At 50.2% G+C, this 24,909-nt stretch overlaps 2 protein-coding genes across 5 annotated transcripts in view; both read left to right on the top strand.

Moving 5' to 3' along the window:
* FAM117A (family with sequence similarity 117 member A) overlaps positions 1-11,082 on the top strand; it is a 49,799-nt gene extending 38,717 nt beyond the window's left edge. For 2 of the 4 annotated variants that reach the window (XM_024742734.1, XM_024742739.1), the window contains exons 3-8: positions 2,007-2,102; positions 3,365-3,475; positions 3,896-4,030; positions 5,280-5,481; positions 6,871-7,021; positions 9,843-11,082. In XM_024742734.1, the coding sequence (XP_024598502.1) occupies positions 5,388-5,481; positions 6,871-7,021; positions 9,843-10,143 (546 nt within the window). In that variant the 5' untranslated portion in view covers positions 2,007-2,102; positions 3,365-3,475; positions 3,896-4,030; positions 5,280-5,387 and the 3' untranslated portion in view covers positions 10,144-11,082. Of the gene's footprint in view, positions 1-2,006; positions 3,221-3,364; positions 3,476-3,895; positions 4,031-5,279; positions 5,482-6,870; positions 7,022-9,842 lie in introns of all 4 variants that reach the window. The other 2 variants (XM_024742724.1, XM_024742730.1) reach the window with 2 other exon arrangements.
* A 2,159-nt stretch (positions 11,083-13,241) lies between these two features.
* SLC35B1 (solute carrier family 35 member B1) lies at positions 13,242-19,769 on the top strand. The gene is made up of 9 exons (XM_024745149.1): positions 13,242-13,698; positions 14,378-14,481; positions 15,066-15,196; positions 15,491-15,521; positions 16,113-16,270; positions 17,615-17,741; positions 18,478-18,584; positions 18,752-18,905; positions 19,536-19,769. The coding sequence occupies exons 1-9, from the start codon at positions 13,496-13,498 to the stop codon at positions 19,586-19,588; spliced, it is 1,068 nt and encodes a 355-aa protein (XP_024600917.1). The 5' UTR covers positions 13,242-13,495; the 3' UTR covers positions 19,589-19,769.
* The last annotated feature ends 5,140 nt before the right edge of the window (positions 19,770-24,909 follow it).

Here is a 24,909-nt window from a genome sequence, read left to right as displayed (position 1 = left end):
CAATAGTTGCTGGGAGATGCTGCCGAGCAGATTGAGGTGAGATGGACTGAGAGAGGAGATGATCCCAGCTGCCATGAGTTTTCACATGCATTCCAGCCTCCAGCGATAGCCTACACTTCTCCTTCCACCCCCTCACGTATCTCAGAAGAAAGAGGCAGTTGAAGAGTTTGCAAGAGATATTAGTAGAACCAGTGGCAACCTGAATGTGGCTGCTTTTACCTCCTTCTCACCACCCACCTGTGAGTTCAGTATCTTCCCGGAGGAAGAGAAACAGGCATCAACACCTTAGCCTTTGTCACCCTTCCTCTGTAGTCTCTGCCACCTTTCCAGGGACAACAAGCTTGTATGGAACTCAGCTTTGATGAGCAGACCTACTTATCTATAGGTTTGGCTTGGAGCCCTGGGAGGGGAGGAGTGTTCGTGCATCTGCTCCATTCAGGGGGCTGTGGGCTTCTCCTCTCTTTTCAGTATCTGCAGCAGCCTTTTCTGAGGCTCTGTCTGCCAACACCCTGATAGGCATTTGGAAGTAGACCAGCTGCTTGGTTTCTACTGTCAGAGCCAGCTCCACCTTGAGGCTTTGGGGTATAGGCCTGAGGGTATGCTCTCTGCCCTTTTTCTAAAGAAGGAATAGTGGGGCCGCATCTCTGGAGGGTCTCCCTTACGGTGCTGGCCTCAGGGAAGGGAGTCTAGCAGTTGTCTCACCCTGACTGTGTCGCACGGCCGGGTAAAGGCCCTGATTGGTGGGCAGCTGGGAGAAGGAAGAGGCAGGAAGGCTCGGCACCCCTGTGGACCCTCTCCTCTGCAGCTGTTGTGCAGGGCAGCCTACTCCCACAGCCCCGCTCAGACTGCCATCACCGAGCTCTTCTTAACAGCTGTTGGGTGGTGAGTTGTTGGGCTTTTTCCCTCTTATCCTCCCCCTTTTCTGTTTGTAACAACCTCTCGGGGGAGGTCAGCGGATCTGTTGGAGGAGACAGTTCCCAGGCCCTCATGGTTTTGGCAGCTTGTGCAAAGAAGTTAGAGAGGAACTGGTTCCACCAGAGCCTTCCCCCTTGGGCCCCTCCCTTGGAATGGAAGTAGGGATGCTGGTGTGGGGGGGGAGGGACTGTGTCCTCCTCTGCCTCGTGCTTAGAGCCAACCACTTCCTCCCTCTGTTAGGGGCTCAGGAAGTGGGTCTACAACTCCCCCTGCCTCCATCATGGGTCCTCTGTCTTCTGTGCAGTGGGGGAGGGAGGATGGCGGACTGAGAGTCAAGTTCTCACAGGGGCAGAGCAGGGCCCAGGAGAAGGAGCTGTGATAAAGCCAAGAGGAGTCAGGAGTCAGGGCTGAGTTCAGAATTCTGGCTCCCTCCTTTGCGAAAATCTCCCCTCCCTATGTATTCAGGAGGACTTTGGGGACCCTAACCCTCTGTGGACCGGGAAAAATCACAGAACAAGCTTGAGGTACTGCACTTCACAGAAGTCTTCTGCTTTGGTTCAGGATAGAGCATGGGGCATCTCTGTTGAGCTTTTTCCTGTCTTACCAATTAATGATTCCTTAATGGAGTCCCATCTGGTAACTTGTCTTCATTAGGCTCCCAGGAATCTGGGCCCGTGCTGGGCACATAGATGGGGAGGGAATCGAGGATGCCAGTGTTGCCCTGAGCCTCCAAAATGTGCTCTTTTGGAACTGGTTGGGAGAGGGAGGGACAATTCTGGTCCTCACTGCTGGGGAGAAGCACTTGGAGTAGTTGGGGCTATAATCCAAGTGTAAAAGTCATAAGAGAGTAAAGAGCAGGTTGGCCTTATTGGCTCATCAGGGAAGGTTTCCTGGAGGATGTGGACTGGGAAAGAGGCAGTGCAGGTGGAGAAGCCTGAAAGAATAAAAGGGGCTGGCAGGGTCCAGGAGGTTGATGAGCAGATGAGAGAAGACTTCAAAGAGCCAGCACCTCTGTCTGGGAAATGGTGTGTCTGTCTCCCCAGAGCCAGCCTGAGAAGCTGCTCTGTCTCGCTGGGTTTCTCTCCCTGCAGACCCCCCTGTCCTGGCAAGAGCTTGAAGGTGAGCGGGCCAGCTCGTGTACACACAAGCGCTCAGCGTCCTGGGGCAGCACAGACCACCGAAAAGAGGTAACTGCCCCCTTTGACTCCCTGGCCCGGGAAGCTGCCTCTCGTCTACCCCCAGCACCATGGACACATCCGCTCCAAAGTGGACCCACATTTCCAGTCTCACCTGCCTCGACGTAGCCTTTTCCTAATGAGATGGCGCCTTCATAGCTGCCTCCCAGCCTCCTGGTGGCCTGGCTTCATGAGCCCAGACCCTCCTGCAGGCAGGGGCTTGGCCCTCCAGCAGCCTAGCTCAGGGTGGGGGTGGCCATTGTTCTCACTTCACTTTGAGGTTGGATCCAGATAAGCGTTTCGGAGACTGGAGAAAGAGTGAGTTTCTGGGAGTTGGAAGCCCCCAACCTCATTTATTACTTAACTACTCATCCAGCCTTATTTTTAAAAGAAGAGATAATGATGTGTCCTCAAACACTTCTTCCTGGCCCTCCCTCCCTCTCATGAGGGCCACAGGGGTTGAGGGTGAGAAGAGAAAGCCATAGACTGGATTCCAGGGCTCCCAACCCAGCTCCGCCTGGCATGCTGTGGGGAGCCCCCAGGAGGGCCAACTCACCCGGGGTCACCCTTTATGGGGCAGTAGCTTCTGCCCTCTTGGTTGTAAGAACAGAGAGAGAATATGAAGTATTTAAGGCTAGTGGGAAATACAAAGTATTTACAATTTGTAATTATCAGAGTATTTACACTAAGGACCAGTAGGTCCAGAATTACAAATGCGACAGGGACAATATTTAAAATTGTTGATGATACTCCATAATTGTTACAGGATGTGAAGTTGGGACAGAAGCTGATATTCCTTCTGGAGAGGCTGCTCCTTGCTCAGTGCAGTCTACTTTAAAATGGGAGGAAATCCTTCCATCCTTCTTGGTCCCAGGGCCTTTGAGATAGCTGTGAATGTATTTTGAGGAGTGAATTCAAAAACATCATTTTCCATTTCTATTAATAGAGTAGTATTCCATGCCTTTGGAATCTGCGAAAGACAAAAATGGTTTCAGTGTTGTATATTTTTAATTTTTCGGAACGCGAGCCATCTGTGGAATACATGGTAATTCAAAAAATCCAATGATCTGGTTACTATGGTGTCCAGCTTGCCTGATGAGCCTATCATCACAGTTTTGAACACCACCGAGGTATTTTGAGATGGAAGATTAACTTCCATCTTCCTTTTACGTATTTTCATGGGCTTCTGGCAATAGCCACGCCTGGGAGGGAGGACCCAGTGCACTTTTGCTTTGCTTCACCTGCCTGTCCTCTCCCCCTCTCCCTGCCGCCAGATTACCAAGTTGAAGCAACAGCTGCAGAGGACAAAGCTTAGCCGCAGTGGGAAAGAGAAGGAGCGGGGCTCCCCCCTCCAAGGGGACCATGCTGTGCGGGGAGCACTGAGGGTACGTCTCTTCCCCAGCCTTCACCCCTCTGTCATCCTCTGTGGTGGGCCCCGTGGGGTGGGTGGGTCCCGTGAGCCCTCCTGCACTGCAGGGCCTGTGGCCACGTGGGTGCCGGGTGAAGTTTTGGTGCAACTTTGGAAAGGGTTTCTTGCTGTGCTGCATGTCTCTGTCCTCCATCCCCACCCCCCGCACAATTGAGGCCGTGATGCAGACTCTAAAAGCACACTCTGGACCCCTCAAAGGTCTGCCTTCTGGAGAAAACCCCACTGAATGGACCTATTGCAATTGGTAACTGTCCCTGAATTCTCCTCTACTCACTTGGTTCTGCTGTGTAGGCATGACTGTTACCCCCTGGTCAGAACTGATAACTGCACGGGGCTTGGTGGGGTTCAGTGATGGCTTCATTTACCTCCTCCTCAGGCGTCCCCTCCCAGCTTCCCCTCAGGGTCCGCTGTCCTGCGACTGAGCCCCTGCCTGCACCGGAGCCTGGAAGGGCTCAACCAAGAGCTGGAGGAGGTGTTTGTGAAAGAGCAGGGTGAGGAGGAGCTGCTGCGGGTGAGTGGGGGCCGCACCCGGATGCACAGATAGGCAGCGTCTTGCTGAGTCTGGACACAGGGAGTTGGGACTCGTGCTGTCTGGGGGCTCACAGGCTGTGCACGTGTCAACAGAGAAACATGCCCAAACCACCCCATGGGAGGAACACAAATTGAGTTTATTAGACTCAGATGGACTTGACCACAAGAACAGCAGAGCCGGGTGGGTGAAGTTGGGGAAGACGTTGGGGCATTGAATGGAAAGAGAAGGAGCCAGGGGTCAGCAGGGAGGAAGGCACCTGGCTGGGAGGAAGGGACTAGGCATCACTCTCAGCCAAAGCACCAGCTCAGTGTTCCTGGCATACTCGTCACTGTCACTGTCAGCGTCACCCAGCTGTGCCTCAGTTCAAGGGGCCCCAGTACTAGAGTCATGCTTCCCTTCCCTCCATCTCTACCTGGTGACATGCGTTCATCCTTCATGCCCAGTTGCCTTTGTGCAGCCTTCTCCCCCACTCCACTCCCAGGCAGAATTATTTGCTCCCTTTTCTGCAGTTCAGACTGGGGCACGAACCCGTGTCCCCTGCATCGGCAGGCGGACTCTCAACCACTGCGCCACCAGGGAAGCCCTCAGGCACATTTTTATACTGACACAGGACAATTGCGGAATGCCAGTTGGGCAATATTAATATAATTCTAATGGACACACTCCTCAGTTTATGATTTACTTGCTGGTTGATTTTTCATGTGCATATATGTAGGATTTTACACGTGCACACAGACTGGTGATCTGTGGACACAAGTACCATTGAATGTTAAAAAAAATGAGGGGGGTGTATTTAATACATGGAAGTAATCTGCACATTTGTCCTGCAACGGCCTATAGCTGTTACAGTGTCCTGGTGGTTTGCCCCCTCTTGTGCCCCCATGTGTTATTCACCTTTGTGTTCCCAGAGCCTGACACACAGGAGGCCCCTGCCCTCGTGAGGCTTACAGCCTCATGGGGGCAACACCTTGATGAAACCATAAAATAAATATGTAGTCATAAAGTTCTGTCTATGAGGGGAAAGAATGAAGCACTCTGGGAGAAGCAGGAGGAGGTGTCTCTTAGATTGGGGGCTGTTGGGAAAGTCAGTGACATGAGGAAATGGTGTCCTGCTGTCACTGTGTGTTGTGAGTCGAGGACAAGGACAATGGCAAGGGGATGACCCTAAGGGTTACCGCAGCCCTGCCAGCCTGCAGAGACAGGCCTGACCCCCACTCTTCCTCGGCAGATCCTTGAAATCCCTGATGGGCACCGTGCCCCAGCTCCCCCCCAGAGCGGCAGCTGTGATCATCCCCTCCTCCTCCTGGAGCCTGGAAACCTTGCCAGCTCTCCCTCCATGCCCCTGGCATCCCCCCAGCCTTCTGGCCAGACTGGCCGTGAGGAACACCAGGGTGCAGCCGAGGAGCTGACGTCCATCCCCAGTGACAAAGGTGAGCTGGGGAGGCCCAGGCTGCGGGGCCCACATGGGGTATGGGGTCATCTCATGCCCTTTTCCAACTCTCATCAATTTCTGGCCACGCAGTTTTTACTTACTAACCAACTAGAATATCTTTGGGAGTCATCTATATTCCATACGTTATAGTGGTCCCTGATATAGATTCTAATTTATAATTTATATGAAGTTTCTGCACTTACAATTTTATTTAATCCTCACTGTAATCCAAAGAAGCAATCCCTCCCACCCCCGTCTTTTGGCTGAGGTTCAGATGCCGTTGTGGAGAGCCCATGAGCCCGTTCAGGTGTCCACTGGACCCGTTACCAGCAATACATCTCAAGGCGGGTGTGAACGCTGTAAATAAAAGAATGTGGTCTTTTGCCCAGGGTCACACAGTTTGACCCAAATCGAAACCCAAGCTTTCTGACTCCAAATCTCCACTTTCTATTCTGCCGTGGCTGCGTCACTGAGAGGACAAGATAAGAGTCCCTCCTCCCCGTCATAATGATCCTGACATTCTAAAGCACTGTTGTTGCCTGCATCACCTAACTTGATCCTCACAGCGACCCCATGAGGTAGGCTGGCCAAAGGCATGACCTAACAATACCGAGGTAAACAGAGCATAGGAAATAAAGAATAAATGTGAGACAAATACAGATAAAGTCAATATTTGTAACCTCGGCAAAGTACATTTGCTGTGTGGAAAGTGAGAGGAATCTTATCCCACAAGTTGGGTTGAGTAAAGATTGCTTGTCTGAGTCAGTACAAGAGCTCTTCCTGGAAGAAGGGATAGATATTCAAGACCATGGAAGGGAAGAAGCTGTGGTATGTTGGCAGGCAGGGCGGTGCAGTCTTGGAAGAAGGCAGAGATAGAGATGTTAGGATTCTTTCAAGTCTGAGACTTAGAGTTCCAGTCGCAGTCTACCTCTGGGGAATATGGAATTGGTATTAGACCCAACTTTTCCCTCAGTTCAACTGTGATTTTTTATCCTGTATAACAAGGTCTGTATTTTTTTTTCCCCCTTACAATTCTGGTTTTCTTTTCTTTTTTTTTTAATTTTATTTTATTTATCATCATTATTTTATTGGGCCTCTTTTTATGGTATTTAATTTTTTTAATTGGAGTATAATTGCTTTACAATGTTGTGTTAGTTTCTGCTGTACAGCAAAGTGAATCAGCCACACATATACAAGGTTTGTATTCTTGTAAGGCTGCCTCAAAGATGTTTTAAGGTAGAGTGTAGACAAACAACCTGGATTAACATAACCACTGCCACCCACCGTACCATATCTCCCAGTCCCGCCCCTTTACACCAAGGTCTGAGTCTGGGAAAGCGGAGCCCTTCCTTTAGCACCATGGGACTCAGCCTTACTGTGTTTGCAGCTTCCCCTCCAGGCCACCCAGCCTTCCTTGAAGAGGGCAGCCCATCTCCAGTCCTTGCCTTTGCCTCCTCCCCTCGGCCCAATCACAGCTACGTCTTCAAACGGGAACCCCCTGAAGGCTGTGAGAGAGTGCGGGTGTTTGAAGAGGCCACGTGAGTACCTCAGCCGGTCGTGAGTTCCTCAGCCAGTCGGTGGGGGTCAGGATGTGCGAGGGAGGGACAGGGATGCAGGCTGAGCCCTGTGGCATCCCACCTGATAGGCCTCTCTTTAGTCTGACTCCCTATTGTCCTGGAGACATTGTCAACTGTAGATGATCAGTATTGCAGTCTTTCCATGACCAAACTTGTTGACATTACCTCCTCTGAGCACCTAAGTCTTTGCTTATCATGATCTCCATAGAAACCTGCTCTCTGCCCACATGCCAGCCACAAGCGCAGCAGGAGCTGGAAAGGAAAGAGATCTGAAACCTAAATCCTTTGCTTCTTCTATTTTTTTCCATCCCCGGGGAAGGTGTGAGAATTTGCTAGACCATAATCAGAGAGAGAACATACTAGTAATTCTCTTCAGGCAGAGCTTAGAAGCGCCTCATGCCCACTGGTGTGGCAGGGGGAGCCTAAAAAGCTTTCTGATTGCTTCTGAGTCAAATCTTCACCCTGCAGCTGCAGTGGTTCAAGTGTCATGAACTCACAGACAGAAATTTCCAGTCCTTGCAAGTAAGGACTATGGAATATTCCCAAACCAGACTGGACAATTCAGAAGTCATTCTTAAGTTGATTTCTTCAGTACAGTTCCCTCCCGTTAGCAGAGAGAATCAAGAGCCAGAACTTTCCAAATGTCCCACGGTCCCCCTTAGCAGGAGCTAAGAAGAGAGGTCACCATATTCCCACTGCTACTGTAATATTCATCGGGGCCGATTCACATTGGAAGCTGTGGATTCGATGGCAGTGAGGAAGTTTAGTTATGGTGTGTGAGTGGAGATTTAGCTAGGGCAGGGTGTGGGGCCTTGATGGCTCCATCTGTATCTCAGATAAGGGAGAGGACAACCCATGGTAGTAGCAGGAGGTACTTATATAACCCAGAGTGGGAATTATGGAGAAAACCAGGGGCACTGAGGGTTTGCTCCCATCATCACTGTTGCCTGGCATCTCCCCAAGAACCCTCGATCCTCTGGGGTCGTGTGTGGGGAAGAGGCCAGGTCTCGTAGCTTAAGCAGACTCTGGGCTCTTGTACCCTTCCCCAGTCCACAGTGTAGTTGAGTAATTACAACCTGGAATTGCTTGTGGCAGTTAGGCTGTTGCTCGTCTTTATTCTTTTGTAGGCTCATAAGGACAGAAGAGGTTTAAAGTCATCTCATCCAGCTTCCTGCCCCTATGTTAACCCTTTGAGAGAGGTGGCGATCCATCAGTTACTTTCTTAGATGTCCGGGGATAGAAATTCTCAGCTCATTGGTGTCTCTTTATTGTATGAACTTTCCTACTGGGAAGTTCTTATGTTTAGTGGTTCCTCTGCCACATTTTCCTCTTCCTGGCTGCCCATCGTGTAAGATTCCCAGGGAGGGAATCAAGCCATTCAGGGTCACGCTGGTTGCCCTCACGTCCTTCGAGTGTTACTTGGTCTCCCCTGGGTCACCCTCCTCGTGCATGCATGCACACGCTAAGAGCATTCCCTCTCCTGCCCACCCCCCATCTCTTCCTAAAGTGGGATTCTTTTAAGCCCTTCTCAGTCAGGGGGCACCTTGCTGCTGCGGAGTCCTCTGGGACCCCAGGCTTCCAAACACACCCTGCACACAGGCCTTCGCTTCCCTCTACCTCTCCTCCCATCGTTCACGCTGGGCCAACATCCGTCCTCCTCTGCGTGCCTCGCTCTTCTTCCTGGGTTTGGAATGATTAGAATCCTACAATTAAAATAGTAGTCAATTTGTCAAGCTGTACACTAAGTGCATTCTTCTGTATGTATACATTACACTTCAAGGAAAAATTAGGCGATGGGAAGCATTGGTGCAGAGCTTGACTGTCTTCCCACACTTTTGTCTCCTTGCCCGGAATCCTCATAACCAGCAGCTTCTCAGGGCTCTTCACCCTTGAAGCGTGGCCGGACATTCTTCTTCCTTTTTTATCATAAGGATTCCTTACTCTAGAACTGTCTGGCCTGACCTCTTTTAATCCTTTCATTTCCCCTACATGATCAGAAGGGTAGGAATTACTTTCCATGTTAGAGGTGAGGCAGGTTAGGCCAGGAGCACATGGTGAATTAGAACCTAGATCTCCTGAGAAGGTCTAGCTGCTGTCCTTTCCTCCCAGCAAGGGTTTTGAAAATCACACCTTTCAAATCTGCTCAAGAATTAGATTCTTGAGGTGAGTAGATTTCAATGGGTGATACTTTTCCCCGCAGGGGACATCTGGCAATGGTTGTCACAATTTGGAGTGGGGTGCTGCTGGCGTGTGGTGGGTAGGGGCCAGGGATGCTGTTAAACATCCTGTGATGCACACGATAGCCCCACAGCCAAGCATCACCCAGGCCCAAATGCCAGTAGTGCTGAGGACGAGAAACCCTGCTCTAGGCTATAAAAAGTCCAAGTCACTCTGCTTGGATCTCTGCTTTCAGGCAAGTGGTCTGCCCCTAAAACACTGTTCAGTGATGAAATCGCTCAACTTAAAAGATCTCTCGGTCTCCTCTTCTAGAATCACACTGTCAGGAAGTTCTCCTTTCCGTCTAGCTTTAATCCCTCCTGTTTTTAGCTAAAGTAGATTTCCTGTTGTTTAGCCATATTTCTAAAACATGGAGAGCTGAGGGGCCTACTGAGCGCTGGTTGTTGCTCAGCAGCCTGTCGTGTTTTTGGTCAAGTCACCAACATGTTTGAACAGAGCCCTAGCTCCCTCGCTCCCCTGACGCTGGGACACCTCTCGCCCCTTCTCACCGGCTGTTCGTGTGCATGCACACATGTATGTCTGTGTTTCTCTCTCCATCCTCCAGGTCCCCAGGTCCTGACCTGGCCTTCCTGACTTCCTGTCCTGACAAGAACAAAGTCCATTTCAACCCAACCGGCTCGGCTTTCTGCCCCGTCAGCTTGATGAAGCCCCTCTTCCCCAGCATGGGCTTCATCTTCCGTAACTGCCCCTCAAGCCCGGGGTCCCCCCTTCCCCCGGCCAGCCCCAGGCCACCGCCTCGGAAGGATCCAGAGGCCCCCAAGGCCTCCTCGCTGCCATTCGAGCCTTGGCAGCGCCCCCCACCGTCAGAAGAGCCCGTGCTTTTCCAGAGCTCCCTGGTGGTCTGAGGGCCCCACCCCCACTTCACCATGGAGACCAGTGCCTTGGTGGCAGGCCCCTCCCGAGCTCCCCTGAGACGGGGGATGAAGGAGCCCTTCCCTCCTGGCCTTTGAGCACTTTCATTCATTGTGTCAAAGCCCTGGGTCCTCTTCCCGATGGACCCCTGCCCCTTCGAATGTGAGGGGACCTGCCTCCTCCACTAGCAGCTGGGCAGCTCACGAGTCACACCCGTGTTCTTGTCACCTCTCTCACTTGGTGGAAAACACACCCAGAAGGTCTTGGGTCCCCCACCCCTGGGTGTGAGTCCGAAGGACTGTGTATGGGGCCCTTGTCTTTATCATGGAGCAAGCTGGCCATGATTAAAGGAGAGCGGACACCACAGATTTCCTTACCTCTCCTCCCCAGACGCAGACGAGGAGACCCGAATAGATTCCCGATCCTCTCAGTCCCATCCCCCTACCTCCCTCTCATTGGAGGAGCTGACCAAAGCAGCCCGAAAGGGCCATAACACTTGACCAATCCAGCTGCTGGCAGAGGGGGAACCAAGCGTTTTCCTAAGTGGCATTTTCATCTCGCTTTCACCCTAAGATTGTCTTAAGCAGCAGCCCAGCCTGCCCAGCCCCAGGTGGGTAGTAGGGGAGAGGGAGAACTGGCATTCCTCCGGGTGGCAAGTGGTGACTCTCCACCCTCCACCTGCCCCAGGACTGGGCTGGATTAGAAAAATGCCTATTTTTCTTGTATCGATGTAGAAACTCTATTTTCTCCCAAAGACACTATTTTTGCAGCTGTTTGAAGTCTGTATATTTTCCATACTGCAGAGCTTACACAAAATCGAAGAAGAATGTTAATGTTCAAGTTTTATTATCCTGTGTTTAGAAGTTGTGTTTTTTTGTTTGTTTTTTGCAGATCTTGGTGTTAATAGACCAAATAAATAAGTATTCCCAGCAGCTTGAGGTTCTGTTAAATATTTTTGGGGGGAGGGAGCGGGATGGAGATTGAGGGTATCATATTAATCACTTCATCCTTGTCTTTAAGAGGAGCCTTTACTTAATACATAATGTTGGGGGGATGGATCCAGAGTCTGTGTCCTCAGGACAGCAGGCTTGCATTCTCTACTTGGACATAGAAACAGTAGGGCCAGGGAGAGTCTGTCCAGAATGAAGAGTGTGGTGGAGGTGGGGTGAAGGAGTCAGTGGGGAAGTCATCCTTTCTTGGGTGAGTCTGGAAAAACACCCTAAGGGAGAGTGGATTTTAGCAGGGACATAAGGGTGACCAAGGGGAGACAGTTTGACATTGTGGGTGCTCCTTGCATCAGCAAGGAAAACAAGATGAGGGAATGGCATTCAGATCGAATCTCTGGGCACAGTTTTAGGGAACCTTTAGCTCCTTGTGAGTATTCTTTGCACATCAGTGAGTACCCACAACACAGAGGGCGGAAGAAACTGTTCCTCAGCTTTATCCTTGCCCCCGCCCCGTAAGCGCTCTTAGGCTTTCGGGGAAAATGAGAATAACCATCCGAACATTCGGATAGTGCTTTGCAATTTACAAAGCATTTTCACAAAAGACACACTATCCCCACTGTGTGGGTTAAAAGTCGACTACCCCAAAGGCAGTCATAATAACTACAGTTATATCTATCTATCTCATAAAACCTCAAAACAAACTCTTAAGCCAGGCTATCCCAACTACCATGTATTGGCTAGGTAAGCATCGGATACACTGTAAAATGCTTTACATAAAATGTCATTGAAATATCACAAACCATCTGATGTGATAAATCCCACTGTACTAATGAGGGAAAGACAAAAAAAAAAATTGATAAACCTTGCCGCCAAAACACAGGTACAAAGCGGGGAAGCTAGGACTGGGAACCAGGTCTTTTGAATCCAATGCCTGTGCTTCTAACCACAGTACTCTACCGCTTGGTACATTTCCATTAATTTCTGATGAGGAAACTTGACTCAGAGGTCAAGTGAATTGTTTGAAGTCCCAGCTGGTAAAGAGGCAGAGCTGGGACTGGAACCCCAGCTCCGTGCCCTGGAATCGTCGGCTAATATAGTAAAGTAAACCACTGGGCAAGAGAACAAATGTATCGGGGTCCCCCTCCCCAACTTATATAAAGGACACGGGGGGTTGCAGACAGACCCTATCTTCTACTTCTTACCCCTCCCCTGAAAGATGTTTGGCCTACCCCCAAAGTCTTAGTGAGTCAGGCCCGGAGGGATGGGTGTGGTGCTGCCCCGAGTTTCCTTCCTTTGCGTGAGGCTGTGCCAAAGGAGCAGGCTGCTAGAAGGGGAGAAGAAGTCTCTACCCAAAGAGCAACCCAGAGTCCAATGATTACGGTGGGGCTTGAGGCCGGTAGTGGCAAGCCTTGGGGTCAGTCCGGCCCTAGTTCTTGGCGTCAGCACGTGGAGGTCCAACACTGGGATGAGGGAGGGGCTCCAACAAGGAGCTCATCAATGCAGGAGGGTTTGCTCCCTTGTTGGTGAGTTGTAAGACCCTGAAGAAAATCCACTTCGGCAAGCTTCCATTTCCACCTTGAGGATGTGAGGAAATAAGATTAGAGTTGAGAAAGAGTAATGACTAATAAATACCTCAAACTTGCACAGCACACTTTACAGTTTATAAAACCGTTTCACAGCCTCAGCTCCTTTGATCCTCAGAACAGTCAAGAGGCGACAAGGTGGCTATTATTAGTAATAATATAGACTAGGAAAACTGTAGCTCGGAATTTAGGTGACATGCGTAGGTTACCCTGCCTTTAAGTGACAGAGCTGAAACAAAAGCTCTGCCGCCCTTGGGAGCCTAGCGATGTGCCCTAGGAGGAGGACGGCTCCCCAAAAGCCAGACCTTGAGCAACGAACGCTCTTCTTGTAGAGGGGTTAGAGTCAGGGACGCTGGGCAGCGGCTAGGGGGCGCTAAGGCTGCATTGCGATTTCCGGGCGTTAGGACCCAGCAGAAGCCTGACAGCCGACCGGGAAAAAGACTCTCGGATTTGCCGGGCCGGCGCACTCCTCCTTCCCGCCCACCTGTCTGCCTTTGGACAGCGCAGCCAATTGGTCACCTCCACATCCTTATACGTCATCATTCCACGTCCCCCTATCTCCTAGGCCATCCCGTCGAGCTCCAGGTCTCAGTTGTCCTCGGAGTTGCCTGGTCGGAAAGTCTCGAGGGTAAGGCGTCACCCTCGGGACAGCGGGCTCCCCTGGCCACCAGGGACGAGATCAAGGCCCCAGGGTGGGTGCCCTTTCCTTGGAAGCGGGTTCAGGGTTCTGAAGAGTTTTCCCTCGGCGGTCCTGAGCTGGCAGTTCTGGCGGTGGCTGCTGAGGCCCTGCTCAACGGCGGTCACATGCAGCTCCTATGAGGCCCCTGTCGCCGGTCGGCGATGTCCGGCTGGACTTGTCGCCGCCGCCGCTGCCGGCTGTGAGCGGGTCTCCGGTCGGGTCGTCCGGGCGTCTCATGGCCGCTAGCAGCTCCCTGGTGCCCGACCGGCTGCGCCTGCCGCTCTGCTTCCTCGGCGTCTTTGTCTGCTATTTCTACTATGGGATCCTGCAGGAAAAGATGTGAGCGGATCCCCCGGGTCGGAACGCAGACCTCCGCCCCCCTAACCAGTCCGCCTTGTCTCCCCAGCCTGTGGTCAGGTTCGCGGTCCTCCCGCCCCTGGCCCCACTGTTCCCTTTTGCACCCCCACGCCGCCCCGCCCTCCCGGCATCCTGACCGCCTTTGCCGCTGAAACCTCCCTAGGTTTCTAAAACGCGAAAGTTGGTCTCTGGATTCTCGGGAGCTGGTTATTTTTCTTCCCTTGGTTGCTCTTTTTTCCTGTTGGTTCTAAGGAGCTAGGTTTCACAGGCTTAGGTTTCCATGACCTGTGCCGGCCCCTTTTGGGAACTCCCAGATGCTTGCAGGTAGCGGATTCCTTTGCCCTCGGCCCTGCTGCTAGCCCAAATCCCTTCTTCTGCCCGGGATACCTCGTTTCACCAACTAATTTTTCACGTTTCCTCTTGCTCCATCCTGTACGGATATTTTTTTCCTTCGGCTACAGGATCAGCAGCCTGGAATGTCTAGTTTTTAGATCCCATAAAATCAGCTTCTGATGTCAATGAGCCCGGTGACCTTACCAAACTCTCCCTACGTCTAGAGAGGCTAGAAAACTTCAAAAGTGTTCAGTGGCTCTGGATTAGTAGATGGCACTGAGCGAAGTATACTAATTCCTCCCCTCTTTCTCATGCATTTCATTCTTAGAACAAGAGGAAAGTATGGGGAGGGAGCCAAGCAGGAGACGTTCACTTTTGCCTTAACTTTGGTCTTCATCCAATGCGTGATCAATGCCGTGTTTGCCAAGATCTGTGAGTACTTAGACAGTAATCTGTTGTGTGTCCCCTCCCCTTTGTATCCTAGGCATTAGGTCTAAGTCTCAGCACCCTCAGCCCCTTTAGTGCTTGCAACAGCCTCTCTGTTCGATTGAGAAAACTAGTGGCTTTGGAAAAGGGTGAAACCCCATTTCCTTAGATTAAATCAACTTGTCAGTCAGAAATGTGCAGGGAATGGGTCTTCTGTGTTCCAGATCCCCATGAGAATACTTAAAGCTTTTTCCTTTGTCCTTTTGATCTTCCTTTATGTGTCAGCTTCAAGCATGTTTTGAGCATTCTCTCTTTGTTCCCTGGGGGCTAGCAGCAGGGATAACTAGTTCCTTGAACTGAATGGACACCCTAACCCCACCCCTGCCCTCCATGAGGTCTTGTGTTAGGGTTAGGTGGGATTGGAGAGTTGGAGAATCTTCGGGGATTTCCCAGTCTAAGAGGACAGAAATAGTTTGTGCTTCTCATCTTATTTGACAGGCAAATTCCTTTCATGTGGCTTTGACTTTTGCTCAGTGGTCCATCCTAGGCCCACCAGCTTTCTCTTGTATGTTTCTTTTGTCTTCTCCCAGGGATCCAGTTTTTTGACACTGCCAGGGTGGATCGTACTCGGAGCTGGCTCTACGCTGCCTGTTCTGTCTCCTATCTGGGTGCCATGGTCTCCAGCAACTCGGCACTACAGTTTGTCAGCTACCCAACTCAGGTGAAGCCTTCGGGTGGGATGAGGGTTGGCTCAGAAGTTGCTTGAAAAGAGGATGAAAGATGCTTCCCTCTGGCCTGTGACTTAAATAAAAAGAGAGTGTGTTTGGGAAGTTAAGAGTGTGAAGAACCATAGATCAGAGGTTTAGTGGTGGTGGGCTGGCCGTGGTAGGGCTGCTTTCCGAGGCTGCAGTCTCTGGTGCAGGCCCCACACTTAACTCATCTTATTGTAGCACCTAGTGCAGTACCTGGCACATCAAAGACGCTCAGAAATTATTTTTGCTGAATTTAATTTCAGGTCCTTGGTAAATCGTGCAAGCCCATCCCAGGTAAGCAGAAGAAGATGGTCGCCATCTTCCTTCCTCACTCTTCCTGCAGTGAGCTTGATCCTCCTCTGCTAGAGCTCTATGCCTCTGGGCTTTGTCGTCTCACCAAAGCTATCTCTCGGGTTCCCTCCATCCCTTCCCCCTGCCCATCCTTTATCACTTCCTGTGGTGTTGGGTGTTCATTAGCTGGTAATCCTCACTGAGAGCCAGAGGCTGACCTAACCTGCTTCACATAGTCAATCATTTTGGTGTCCCACGTGTTTACGTTGTCCTTAGACACCCTAAATCCCATCTGATCATCAGTTTCCTTTTCCTCAACCTGTCACTCTTCCCTGCTGCCCCTCCCCTGCCCTGTTCCTTCCTAGAACTTTCACCTTTGTTCTCTACCTCTTCCCTTCCTTATACTCTTTGCTCAACCTTGTTGCTCAGTCTTCTCTGTCTAGGTGCCAGCGTTGCACCCTCCTTTTGTCCTCTGTCGGCTTTCCTTCTCGGACATTCTTTTTTTCCCGTGAGTCTTTGGCTCCTAGAAGGAGAGTGTTGGGCTCATCAATGCCTATGGGTGCCTGAATTTTCCACTCTGTTTCTTCCCTGTAGTCATGCTCCTTGGAGTGACCCTTTTGAAGAAGAAGTATCCAATGGCCAAGTACCTGTGTGTGTTGCTAATTGTGGCTGGAGTGGCCCTTTTCATGTACAAACCCAAGAAAGTAGTCGGGATAGAAGAACACACAGTTGGCTATGGAGAGCTGCTCCTGGTATGCAATCCTGTTGGGAAAGGAAGCCTTTTCCAGTAATCTTAACAAAGGAGTATCCCCACCTGTGCAGGCAGAAGGCCAGTTATATGTTTTGAGGGAGGTTGTGATGTTTCTTGCCCCACATTTCTGGTCTTTGTCTCTGGCTGCAAAGCCCTTGGCTCTGCTAAGGCCATAGTGGGGAGCCTAAAATATTTCACTATGGGTCAGCTCTCCTTCTGGGGAAGGGATGACTCTGAGGCCTGTGTCTAAATGCTGGTGTGAGGTTCCAGAGACCTGAGAACAAAGAGGAAAGGAGTAGTGTGTCTCTCACTGTGGCTTTCCAAGGAACGTGGAAGCCAGGGTTAAAAATAATACTATAGGGCTTCCCTGGTGGCGCAGTGGTTGAGAATCCGCCTGCCAATGCAGGAGACACGGGTTCGAGCCCTGGTCTGGGAAGATCCCACATACTGCGGAGCAACTAAGCCCGTCACAAACTACTGAGGCTGCGCTCTAGAGTCCGTGAGCCACAACTACTGAAGCCCGTACGCCTAGAGCCCGTGCTCCACAACAAGAGAAGCCACCGCAATGAGAAGCCCGCACACTGCAACAAAGAGCAGTGCCTGCTCACCGCAACTAGAGAAAGCCCGTACGCAGCAACAAAGACCCAATGCAGCCATAAATAAATAAATTAATTAATTAATTAATTAAAAAAATACTATAGTAGCTATTACTTTACTAGGTGTTAGGCACTGTTCCAAGTGTTCTACATGTAAACTAGTTAATTTTTACAACAATAACCTCATAACTTAGATAGCATTATCTCCATTTTACAGGTGAAGAAACTGAGGCAAAGAAAAGTTCAATCACTTGCCCGTGGTCACGTGGCTGTTAATTGGCAGAGTTAGTGACTTACACTGCCCCGGATTCTAATCCAGGCAGTGTGACCACAGAATCCAGTCTCTGGAGCCCTATACTCAAGTCAGGAGGCTAACATGCTGGGACTAGACTTCCTCTCTCCAGCTTTAGTGGAAGAATGAGTGTGGCTCACCATGAGCCGTTCTAGGCCCCCGCACGCCAGACTTCACGGCATTGTGTTGGGAAGCGGTAGGCTTCCTGCCGTGCTCCGATCACATTACATCCATGTGGCTCAGATCGCCTGTCGTTCTGAGTGCCTGAGGGGAGGAGGGAGCTCACGTGGTCTCTCCCATCCTCCCCCTGTGGGCAAATGGCAGCATTTTGGTCTGAGGACTCTGTCTTAAGGCAGCGGCTTTTCTGAGGGGTCTCAGAAAGGTGAGAGTTATGTGTCCTGCGTCAGGGAGGGTCCCGGTGGCCTTCTCGCTGCAGGCTGTACTCTTTCTTTCCCAGCTCTTGTCTCTCACCCTGGATGGACTGACCGGCGTTTCCCAGGACCACATGCGGGCTCACTACCAAACAGGCTCCAACGACATGATGTTGAACATCAACCTCTGGTCGACGTTGCTGCTGGGAGCTGGTAAGGAGCAGTTCTGCTATTCTTTCTACGTATCAGCAGAGGGCAGACTGCCCTCATCCATATAATCTCTAGCTCTGGTGCCAGTTGCCAACTTTGCCCATCAGTTCTCAGATGCCTTTATGTGCAAGCCCCCGAGAAGCCTTGGAGAAACCTTGACCAGTTGGCTCTGCTTGCTACTTGTTACTGGCACAATCGGGTAGACCTGTGCCAGGTATCATGGGAGGACACACAGTAGTAAAATGCTGGGGTGCCCTGGGAACTCGCCCTCTTCTGAGGGAGATGAGACATTGGTATGTGGTGAATACTGAACATTGTTCAAACATGGATGTATTTGCTTTTAAATCAGTGCCTCCTAACTTTTCAAATCTGGGCGCACACAGGGAGTATTTTTCATACAACACACTAGGGCTAACAGAGGAGGCTACTGATGGCTGGAATCGACCAGTGCTTGGGGCTGCCTTGAGCTAGGGATGTGTGGATCGGTATCTTCACAGCATCTGAGGTTTGCTGCTTTCAATCACTTTGGCAGGAGTAACTCATTAACTTCCAAGTACTTCCCAGAAGAGTCTTTAGTTAGTTTCTCTTATCAGAAAAATAGGAGATGCCTGATGGGACAATACAAACTCACTCCATATGTTTTTCCATGCCCTCCTTCAGAGTGCTTTAGCAGGCCTCTGCAGGGGTGTGAATATGGGCACACAAGATGCACCGTTCATCTTTTGACGTTTCTTCCTAGGAATCCTGTTCACTGGGGAGCTCTGGGAGTTCTTGAGCTTTGCCGAAAGATACCCTACCATCATCTATAACATCCTGCTCTTTGGCCTGACTAGTGCCCTGGGCCAGGTGAGTGCCTTGATGGAGGATGGCTTGGCTTCCCCAAAAGAGACTGGCCAGGCTACGAGAAGAGGGGTGGCAAGATTAGCCGTGATGTCCTGTTACAGACTTTAGACCTCTTGGCAGATAGATAGCCAAGAGCCAGCCTGACCTAGTCTTTCCCTGTCTTCCTCTAGAGCTTCATCTTCATGACAGTGGTGTATTTTGGTCCCCTGACCTGCTCCATCATCACCACAACTCGAAAGTTCTTCACTATTTTGGCCTCTGTGATCCTCTTTGCCAACCCCATCAGCCCCATGCAGTGGGTGGGCACTGTGCTTGTGTTCTTGGGTAAGTTCCGTCCAGAGCGGGCAGCTCTGGACCACACAAAGGGACAGTGACAGAGCGTTATTCTTTTTCCTTAATATTTATTTGTATATTTGTGAAATTTGTTAGGTTACTTTAGAGAAAATTTTTTAAAAGAGAAAAGGAAGCCTTACCTCTACTCTAGCTTTCCTAAGGAACATTTCATTTGAGTGATTTCTTTCCAGTAATTCTGCTTTCCCCAGGTACTGAGCAGGGTAAAATTTTTATACTTATTCCCTACTCATTTATGCTGCTGTGGGTAAGCTGAGAGACCTAGCTTAGAAGTTTGATGCTTAAATTTCTTTCAGTCTTGCTGTATTATTATTTTTTGGCCGCACCACACGCAATGTGCGGGATCTTAGTTCCCCAAGCCGGGATCGAACCCGCGCCCCCTGTGGTGGAAGCGTGGAGTCTTAACCTCTGCACCGCCAGGGAAGTCCCTGCTATATTTCAAATATCCATGTAATTACCAGTATCTTGGTGATTTTTTTTCATTTGATACCAATCTCTTTTCTCTGAGGAGCTTTTATAAAACCAATGTTTGAAAACTAGTTTTATTTAAAGCTCCAATTTTGGAGAACCTGTTTTTTTTCCCCGTGTTCTCTCTCTATATAGGTCTTGGTCTCGATGCCAAGTTTGGGAAAGGAGCCAAGAAGACATCCCACTAAGAAGAGAGAGACTACCTCCACTCCAAGAATATTTTAAGTTATTTTCTCGAACAGTGACATCTTTTGGGAAAATGGACACAATAGAGATAAAGGACTAGGTCTCAGTCTGGCTATTTTGTTATCTTTTTTTTAAGGAAGCAAAATCACATACTCTAAAAACAGCATTTGGATTTTAACAAGACAGAGTGGCTGTTTCTGTTTTTGATGGCCAGGAGCACAGCCTCGCACAAGTAAAGAAAGAAAGAGAGAGGAAAGAGGCAGAGCTTGGTGCTCATGGCCCAGGCTGCTCCCTCGTGGGTGTGGTTAACCTGGCTGGGTGGCCAGTTCCCCCAAGAGCTGCTGTGCTTGTGGCTTCTGTTCCCACAGGCCAAGGTCTAAATATCAGGACAGGTAACTGTCAGAGCCAGAGGATGTAAAAATCACTTTCTCTCTTAAAGCTCTGGTGGGCAAATATTTCTTAAAAAACTACAGATATATTCTCCCCTTGAGAAACTTCTCTCAAGGTTGAGATAAAATGAGCCCAGAGCCTCAGAGTCTGCTGTGCGTTCACATTGCCCCAGTGCCTCCCCTTCAGCCAAAGCTCAACCAAGCCCAGAGCGGAGACCCAGCGTGTATGTCGTGAACAGCTTTGGAAGGTCTGATTCCCTTTCTCCACCTCCGCGTCTGTTCTTGGTCCTCTCGGTCCCCTCCTGGGAAGGCTGGATTAATCCTTCCTATTCCCCTGCCCCCTTCAGCTGCTAAAACACTGCAGTCCTCCACCATCCTGGCTGTGCCCTGGTGTCCCCATGCCAGCTCCTGCCTGTTGAAAGGGATGCTGGTGGAAGGCACGGTGGCTGAGTCCTGGCACAGAGCCGCCGTTGTCGAATTTTCTGTGTGGCAGTGGGAGGGGAAGGCGGAGCATGGAGCAGAGCCACCTGCCCAGTGCTGCCTTCAGAGTTGGAAGTCGAAATCCTCCGTGGACGAAACTTTACACATGAAAGTGCATTTCCACCAGCTGCAACTTTCACTCCATCTGTTCAGCAGCCCCAGCCCCTTGGCTCTCCAGATGGGAGCCCAGCCTCCTTCCTGCGCGGCTGCCTTCCCACCCCCCGCCCAGCCTTTCAAGACCTGCCTCACTTGTACTCGTCTCACTCTCCAGGGGCCCGAGTTCACTGCAGCTCTGCCCCCAAAGGCCCCCTCTCATCTTGAACTCCTCCTTGAGAGAAGAGGTTTTAAATACAACTGGCTGAACTTCCTTCTTTTCTCCACCCCTTTGTTTTCTCTGTTTCTCATCCTGAAAGTTGCACCAATTAGCTCCTTCCCTACTGGACTGAGAGTTCCAAACTGTCTTCTGTGGATCGGTTAGGTGGTGAGACCGTGTTACCAGGGCCAGGGGCCTATAAGCAGTCCTCACCTGGGCCTGTTGTTTTAACCCTCTGGTTAAAACATGTTCCCAGCTATCGGGCCAGTCCCCTCCACCTCTACCCCCTGCCATCCCCAACCAGGGGTCTCAGGCGTGCCTCATACCAGTCACCAAGAGCAAGAAGGATTTCCAACAGCTCAGCCTGGCTCTCACCTGATACTAGAGCAAGCCTGTCCTAGGTGAGCCAGGAGCCCAGGTCTGGTATATTCATTCAGTCCTGTGTCTATTCATCTAACCCTTCCTTCGGTGTGACATGTCCTGTGAACATGCTGTGAGTTCAAAGTTGAGTAGGACCAGTACTTACCCTCTAGGGTGTTCACAGTCTAATAGGGAGACGGGTAGAAAAATCATTGCATCTCAGAAATGCAGAGCTAACAACGAAGGAAGGTGTCTGGGCAGGGTGAGGCTTGAGCTGGAGAGAGCATGTAAAGATGAAAGGAAGTGGAAAGGCAGCTTTGGCTCTACCGCCAAGTGGGAAATGGGGTTTTAAACTGCCTGGCTTCTCCCTGTGCTCCTGCTTCAACTCAGTTCAAGTGAGAGCACGGGAGCAGGTGAGTGGCTCTACAGGGAGGCGTCATTTCAGCTCAATTGCAAGATATTTTAAAATGTTGTGTGAGCTGCCAGCTCGTTCGGGGTGGCGTACTCACCTACAGGATCACAGGAACTGAGAGTGCCAAGTCAGACTCGGCGTTGGTAACACTCTGCTAGGTTATAATGGTACCGATAAACGTGAAATACCAGGCAAGTTCAAACAGAAGTACTGTTGATCACTAACCCCGGGCAGCCTGATGTCTCAGGTTTCTAAGCATCCTAGGACTTCCATATGCAGTTAATTCTCAGCTATGTGTATCAGGGAGGGCGCCAGGACACACATTTCCCCAAGCACTGTGTTTTTCTTTTGGGGTGTACTGTACTTAATGTCTATTTTGGTCAAACTATCTGGCTTACTTCCTAGGGTGTTTGTGCTCAGGTTCATGGTAGAGTGGTTTTTCCATTTCCTGTACACCTCTTAGCCTAGGGCAAGGGGAGCGATGCGCAAATGTGATTTGGGGTAAAACCATAGGGAAAGCTATTTTGCAATTAATCATTACAAGGAAGAAAAATTACATGTTGTTGTTCAAGGGACTTAAAGGGACAGGAATTAAACACTCACTGTGTATAATCTCTAAAGTGAGCTCTTTAGGATCGGGTGGTGTGTCTTCTCACAGCCCTGTAACACCCCTGTGAAGAGGACTGAGCAGGAACCTGCACCTTTTATAAATGGAAGAACAAGTTAGGGGAGGGGGCAACTTGCAGCAGGCCCCTGGATGTGTCCCAGAGAGATTAACTAGAACTCAAGGTTCCCCGAGTTCTGGTTGCATCTTGGACCTATGCCCTTGGAGGGGGAGAAGCCAACCTCCTCAGGAGGCCCATTGCCTCTGCCGTCTGGTCCCACTTGTCGGTGGAACAGTTTGCACACTTTCTGAGTGGTGCCGGTCACTCTCCCCAGATGTCCTGGCAGAGAAAGTGTCCTGGGTCTCTGCGGGATCATTCAGCCCTTCCCACTGAAAACACACCAGCTGTCTTTAGGAACAGCAATCTCATATTTATTGAGCTCCTTCTTTCCCAAAGCTCTTTTAGTTCATGGCATTTTATCCTTACAACACTCCTGGGGAGAGCTTAGGCCAAAAACAAGTCTCCCCGTATTCGGAACAGGGAGCCCAAAGTCCACCAAAGTGCATCGGCCGAAGGTCACACGACTCCGTGGCAGGGCAGGGCCCAGAGTGAGCCTCCACTTGGCACATGTCAGGCACTGGTTTCCGGCTGTTCGGATTTCCTGATCCAGCAGAATTTTCAAATAATTTGGGGGGCTGATATAAGTATGCAGGCTTTTTATATTTTCAAGTAAGGACTTAAAAAAATAATCTAATATCACTATGGCTTACAAAAGGACACTTTAAGTCCACAAATTTTAGGAAAGACTATCCACCTCGGCATAAAGAATCCTTCTTCCAAAGAAATGATAGTTGGAAATCATACCCCTATATAGGTAATAAGAAAAATTGATTAATTGCAGAAAATGTTCAACATAAAATGTCATCCTATGGTAATACATTGTAGGCATACCACTATGATTCCTGGCTTGAAACACCTTGGTCCATTTGGGGCTTGCATTCCATGATTCAGTCTACTGAAGCTGAATGTCACATAAGCATATGCTGACAAAGATGGAAGCAGCAGGCGATGAGGTTTTACATCATTTAGAACATTCTGAGAGAGTCTAAACCAACATCTGCCTGACCTTCTGCCTTCCCTCTGCAGGGTCAAGAGGAGAGCAGGCTCTAAGGGCCGCGGGAGGGAGACAAGACGCGGCACCTCCACTCCAAGCTCTGCTCCCAGGATGTTCAGGCCGAGGCTTTTCATCACCCAGCTCAGAGCACCCAGAATTTATCCTGGAAGAACTTCCGCCTACTGCTGAAAGCTAATTTCTGACAGTCCTCAGGCTGGGAACCAGGGTGCGCTACCTGCCGTGGCAAGAAGGCTGGAAAGGAGAACAAAGAGGGTCTTGGAACGGGGAGCGATTTCATCCCATGCCTTCCACTCGGTTGAGGCTCAAGTCTACAAGGGCTGGTGGGTTTTCTGTCCAAATATGCCCGACTCCTTGTTATTTCTGGGAGGGGTGGAAGAGGGAAGAGGTTCAAGGCATTCTCCAAGGGGCGGGGGACAGGATATTTCTTCCTGCCCACTTCTGTGTCTTGTCATGTTGTGTGGGTGGCCAGAGCTAGCAGAGGCATCACGTTTTAGCTTAGGGGCTGACTAGACACCGTTTCCTCCTACTCAGGACCCCGGAACTGCCACGTTCAGACCATAGCCCCAGAGGGAACGTCACTCTTACACGAAGGCTGAGAACTCCCTGAAATTTTAATGTACAAATGTGTGTGTAACACAGGTGCTCACACATATGTCAAGCTAGTAGGTTGGTTTTGCTGTAAAAAGGGTCCACAGCTCTCTTTAGATTCTCTTAGGGGAATCATGGGCTCATTTAATGAAAACTGATTTCCCAAATAGAGTTATTGTGTAACTGGGCAACACTATAAAATATGAGAAAGTATCATCTCCAGCTCTGTTTAGATGGAGGAGTGAGATTGAGTTTGCAGAGAAACCCAAGGAGGGTAACGCATCCGATTTCACTTCTAGTTTTCTCCTGGCCCCTCCAACACACTTTATCTAAGGTTGTCAGGTTTAGCAAATAAAAATATAAGATGCCCAGCTAAATTTGAGTTTCAGATAAACAGCACATACTTGTTGAATATAAGTATGTCCCATGCAATATTTGAGACAGATTTATACCAAACAATTGTGTCTTATCTGAAATTCAGATTTATCTGGCAACAGTCTGTGGCATTAGTCATTGTCACCCGTTCCCATGGGCCCCTCTTCATCTAGGAAAGGAGGGCGCTCTCAGATGCATCACCGCTTGCAATTCCGTGCCCGGGGCTTCCAGGTACTTTTGTTCGGGGCCAAAACATTTTGTAATTTCCCTCTTGGCGGGGGGGAGATGCAAGCCCAGACCTAGTCAGCAGGGGGCACCATTTTCTTAAAATAGGTCCCCAGTGGCATTTCAAGGGCCTCAGAAAGGGGAATATTGAGTTGAAGTTTCTATTTGCTGCTTCCGTCTTCCCTCTGTAGCTTCCCATTTGTCCCCACCCCACCACCCTGCCAGAGTCCTCCGTGTGAAACAAGACTCTGATCCTGTCACTTCACTCCTTAAATCACTTCCAAGATTCCGTGGTTACCTTCCTAATACACTCTAAAAAGCCCTTCCGGGTCCCACGGGAGTCTTTTCCCGGCTTCAACTCCTGCTGTTTCCACCGTACCTCATCCCACCCTCCTCACACTTCCGGAACCCCACCCCCACCCCCATTCGCCACCAACTATT

The sequence above is a fragment of the Neophocaena asiaeorientalis genome, unplaced genomic scaffold, assembly GCF_003031525.2.
Source record: "Neophocaena asiaeorientalis asiaeorientalis breed wild unplaced genomic scaffold, Neophocaena_asiaeorientalis_V1.1 scaffold1, whole genome shotgun sequence".
Classification (NCBI taxonomy): Eukaryota; Metazoa; Chordata; class Mammalia; order Artiodactyla; family Phocoenidae; genus Neophocaena; species Neophocaena asiaeorientalis.
Note: the sequence above shows the minus strand (reverse complement) of the source record. Positions and strands in the feature narration are given on the sequence as shown.